At 43.1% G+C, this 5,137-nt stretch overlaps 1 protein-coding gene across 1 annotated transcript; it reads left to right on the top strand.

Annotated features, from left to right (window-relative positions):
• Window positions 1-550: 550 nt before the first annotated feature.
• On the top strand, window positions 551-4,442 carry LOC101477013 (somatostatin receptor type 2). The gene has a single exon (XM_004557521.3). It carries the CDS (start codon window positions 960-962, stop codon window positions 1,971-1,973), a length of 1,014 nt encoding a protein of 337 aa, XP_004557578.2. The 5' UTR covers window positions 551-959; the 3' UTR covers window positions 1,974-4,442.
• The last annotated feature ends 695 nt before the right edge of the window (window positions 4,443-5,137 follow it).

The following is a 5,137-nucleotide window of genomic DNA, read 5'->3' as shown; positions in this document are numbered from 1 at the left end:
TTGAAAAAGGGTTGGAGGAGCATAGAAATAGGATAAAGAAAGGGAAAAAAGAAGTTGCAGCATCCCGGTCAAATGTCAAAAAACAAAAGCCCTGATTTCTGTTTCCTGTCGGCAGATTTACTCGGTCTGGGTTGCAGAGGTGGATGGCCGCAGGCAACGAGCTGGTTGTTATTATCTTTGCTTGTTTAGGTTTTGCTCGTGTGACCCCCCTCCCCCGCTGAACTGTGCAGGCAGAAAAGAGAGGTGGATAAAATAGATGGTGGAAGGGGGGAGGGGTTGGTGAGGTAAATAGAAATGAAGAGGGAGTGAAGACAGAAAAAAAAGTTATTAAAACAAAAGTGTTGTAGCAGATGGGAGCATGGGTTTACCTTGGAAACAGCATTACAGCAGAGGAACCGGGGGAGGCAGAGCCAAGCTGGAGTTTATCACAATCTTTGGAGAGTGATGAACCAGGGGAGGAAGGGGGGGGAGGTGGCACACTCCCAGCACAGTGAGGGGTGGAAGAGATATAAAAGGGCTCCCAGGGAGAAAGAGTGGTCAGGCAAGTGTGTGAGCTGCTGTCCTGCTTGTTTCCACACTGCTGCACACCACTGTTTCATGCTAGTGTGTGATGTGAGGGAGCCGTGTGCCGTCTCCACCACAAAGGAATAAACTTTTGCAGTTATTTGTGCCAGAGGATAAAAGGAAGTAACGACTAACTGGAAGAGGGGAGTTGATGAGTTTCTGAAGCCTGGCACTCCTCAAGTCTGGAAGTTTGATTTTTTTTTTCTCTTTCGGTTGAGTTGTTTACTCATCGCCCTCTGAGAACCTCCACAGCAGAGAGTCAAGAGGTGACTCTTGAACTGCGTGCAGAGGAATTTAAACAGAAGCTGAGATTTTCATCCACCCTCCGCAGTGACTGTTCGAAGTGTCACTTTTGTGCCCTTGTGTTCCTTTTCTGATCAGCCTTTGGAGTCACAATGAATGCCTCATTTTTATATGACTACAATCAGTCCTTAGTGGATCGGGAATTTTACTGGGAGGGAAATCTAGATGGTTTCGGCATCACGATGGCCTTTCTCTACCTGGTGGTTTGGGTCATGGGGCTAGCTGGAAACGCGCTCGTTATCGTCGCCATTTTAAAGTTTGACAAGCTGTCCTCTTCAACCACAGTGTACATTTTCAACCTTGCGCTGGCCGATGGACTATTCATGGTTGGTCTTCCCTTTATAGCGAGTCAGAATTTCATGAACCGCTGGATTTTTGGAGATGTGGCGTGCAAAGCTGTCATGGTGCTGGACGGCATCAATCAGTTCACCAGCGTCTTCTGCCTGACGGTGATGAGCATCGACCGCTACATGGCGCTGGTGGAGCCACTTCGCTTTGCCCGTTGGAGGACCCCACACTGTGCCAAGATTGTTTCATCCCTCCTCTGGCTGTTCTCCCTCCTCACCATCCTCCCGATGGCGCTTCACTTCTCGACCGATCACGGCTTTTGTACGCCGGATCTCGGCTCCGACGCCCGGTGGCTTGGCGTCCTCTCTTACACCTTTATTTTGGGTTTCGCTTTACCATTTACAGTTATGACAGGTTTCTACGTGGCAATGCTGCTCGCCTTGTGGGGTCAGAAACTCCGAACCTCAGCGGTGACCCTGGAGAGCCAGCAGCTGGAGCAACAGGTCACCAAAATGGTGGTCGCGGTGGTGGTTGTGTTTGGTTTGTGCTGGCTGCCGTTTTACACCTTCAACTTCTGTTCTCCATACCAAAACAGCTACGCCGTGACCTTCTACAGGGCTTTCGAGTTTGTGGTCCTGCTTTCCTACTCATGGAGCTGCGCGAACCCCATCCTCTACGCCTGCCTCTCTGACACCTTCAGGAGGCACTTCCGCACCCTACTCTGCCCCATCACCAAGTCTTCTTCCAGCATGCAGTGCATCACTGACCAGCAGAACCTAAATGACACAGTTGTGTGTGATGGCACCAGTACCCCATAAAGCCAAACGAATACTGGCTGCATTTTAATTCCCTTCCTATTATGATGCACTGCACGGTACTTTTGGACTTCTTTCTTTTTAGTTACTCCAATAATGCATTGCAGGTACCTACAATGACTTAGGAAATCACTGTATGTGCAGCCACTATATTCTTTGTTTATTTCCACAATTGTTTGCCTAATCCGAGTTAAACTTGGCTGGCTTTCTGCTGACAACCCGAGTAAGTGAAGTGCTGACTTTCAGATCATTTGGATGAGCGATTCTCATATTTTGACTAAAAGTTGTTCTCTGCTACCAGTGTTTGCACTAGACGGACTGCTGACTGCTCCACTCTGTGTGTAGGGGGGATAGGCATACATACATACACAGATATGTTAATCGCTTTTCTTTGAGTGGGTATTCATTGACATTAATGCATTAATGCAGCTACCCTGGGCTGAACTAATCTCTAACTGTAACAACTGTAACCCTGAAACAGCTTTAACCCAGTCATCCAAACTGTTAAAATTCTTCCAACATTCCATTAAGCTGATGGCCCAAAACTCAAAAGTTAGTCGTCACAAGGACAACTGGACAAGTTTCACTGTAGTTTTCTCGTCTTTGGTTTTCTGTGACAAATTTGGATGTGCTGTAACAACCCATTTTGCCCATTCTGGACAGCCAAGTTTGAACTGGAGCAATCACAGACACGTGCAGAGAGTGTATCTTTATAATAGCATCACTTTGTTGGAAAACAAGAGCTTTATGACTGCCTACATCTGACGCATTTATGTAAATTGCAGCTACAAAAAATACACCGGGTTTACACTTTTCACAAACATGGCCTAGCTTGGCAAATTTCCCTTTTTTATTTTTTTGTTCAATCTTCTCCACTTGAAATGTACATTTTATGCTCAAGCTTGTAGCCTTGGGTGTGTGGATTTGATGCCTTTCTGACTGTGCATTGAGCTGCGACTTTAAAGGGTTAATTCTATTCACCACTATATCAAATGCAGGCTTAAACACTTCTTAAAAAGCATAAAGATAAAACAGAAAACACCAGACACTGTCACTAAATGTGAGTAGATGATTTCCATACCACTCTCTTGGTTTAAATATCACGTGTCTGTCTGACTCAGACCTGTTGTATAATTTGTCAGCCGAGAGCTCAGAAAATTCAGACGAAATGCTCTAATGCACATCCTGCTATAGCGCTTTTCAGCAGAGCTAATAAAATGTAGCACAACAGGGATGAAGTGTGGACAGGTGGAGTGTAAACAGAATAACACGGGTCACATGCTTTTGACAGCACCAACTCATACACGCACGTACACACTCAGCAAATAGCATCTCCACATCTCCCACAGCTGGATTATGTCCCAGTGGCTGTGCATGCAGGAAGGCATCGGATGAATGTATTTCTACTCGGCTGGCCACGAGCACGCACTTGCATTTTTGTGTGCAAGCACCTATGTTATTCTGTTTAATGGTGACATACAAAAAGACACCCTTAACTAGGTGAAAGATGCATAAATCACTACATAAAGTCAACATTACGCCTGTGTGGTATATGAAAACTTCCAATGTTTGTTCTGTGTTTTGTCATTCTGGAAATGTATGCTTTACCCCGCTCCTGGGTGGAAACCTGGAACCTCCAGAGTTTCTTCATCTCAGTCTGAATTATGATGTAATCCAAAAACAGGATTTTTTAAACCAGCATAATCTATCAATCCCAATCAATCCTGCAAATGCATACACATGAAAACAGGGGATTTTCTTTGAACACCAGTGATATTTCCTGATTGCTTCTTTCACTCAGTAATTCTTTGATTAACCACACACCCCCTCCCTTTACCTCTCTTTCACTTTGACCGCTTTTAAACTTCATGCGTCTTTAAACGTTCATTTTTTTGACAGCTATTCTTAACATTAACCTCCACCAGCTGTGACACACTGAGACATTGCTTACATGTGTTACCCCGGCACTCGAGTGCAGGAATCCAGCACGGCCGTGTCATCAGAGCGGTTAGATTAGAGCGGCCACCAACACACCGCAGAAAGATTCAAATCAGCTCACGAAAGGCTGAGGAGATTTCAAGCCGTTCAGCTGCTAACTGTCTCCCTACATCTTTCCATAAGCACTCCCGCTGGGCAATCCCAAGAATACTTAGTGAAATGCATTTTATGAGTTAACAAAAACACGTGTTAACAACAATAACGCCTCTTGCTCACAGTGCTTCCCCCCCCCTCTTTTACTTCAACTTTAACCAGAAAACATGAAAACACAAATTGTGGAAGATACACAGAAGGAGCCAACCACTTCATTCATAGAAGCAGCATTTTTGCACATATAAAGAAAGAGACATTTTAAAATCATCAATGATACAGTATGTATGAATGAGATTAATATGTCAGTCACACCACACGAAAATCACACATTCTGTTTCTGATGTTTTATAAATGAATAAATTATATGAATTAAAAAAATTAGCCTGAAACTTTCTTGATTCTAAGCTTATTTCAGTCTCTGTATCTTAACTATATTTATGTGCCAAGAAAATAATCACCACCAAGTTTTGTTACATTTTTCTGTAACGATCATCTTACCAGTTAATGTAACCATTTTTCAAACCCCGCCGAGGTTTGATTTTAAAAGCAGCATTAATCTTTTTCCAAACACTTCCGAAAACACCATCTCTGCCTCATCCATCTCCTCTAAGGTGAAGCAAACTGAGCGTCTTGACTTGACCGTCTGCTCCGAAACCGTCCCTCGAAGGGCATCCTGTAAATGTCAGGCCTGCTTGTTGAGACCCACTTGTATCTGCCGGCTTAGTTTTAAGAACTAATGAACCTCTGCCAAAATGTTTGAAATGCTGAAGGCAAAGAAAGACTTGACCAGCAGTGGTGTGTCAGAGTTGGCCTAAAGGCATAAAACAGTCCTCAATTAGTTTGGTGGCATGGCTACCGTAAATGTATGTGTGTGTGTATATATATATATATATATATATATATATATATATATATATATATATATATATATATATATATATATAGATATAGATATATATAGATATATATATATATATATATATATATATATATATATATATATATATATATATATATATATAGAGAGAGAGAGAGAGAGAGAGAGAGAGAGAGAGAGAGAGAGAGAGAGAGAGAGA

The sequence above is a fragment of the Maylandia zebra genome, linkage group LG8 (genome assembly GCF_041146795.1).
Source record: "Maylandia zebra isolate NMK-2024a linkage group LG8, Mzebra_GT3a, whole genome shotgun sequence".
In the NCBI taxonomy this organism is placed as follows: Eukaryota; Metazoa; Chordata; class Actinopteri; order Cichliformes; family Cichlidae; genus Maylandia; species Maylandia zebra.
The sequence above is the reverse complement of the archived record's forward strand: the minus strand, read 5'-3'. Positions and strand labels throughout refer to the sequence as shown.

Coding starts and splice junctions, on each gene's coding strand:
- LOC101477013 (XM_004557521.3), top strand. CDS start 960: ATGAATGCCTCATTTTTATATGACTACAATCAGTCCTTAGTGGATCGG.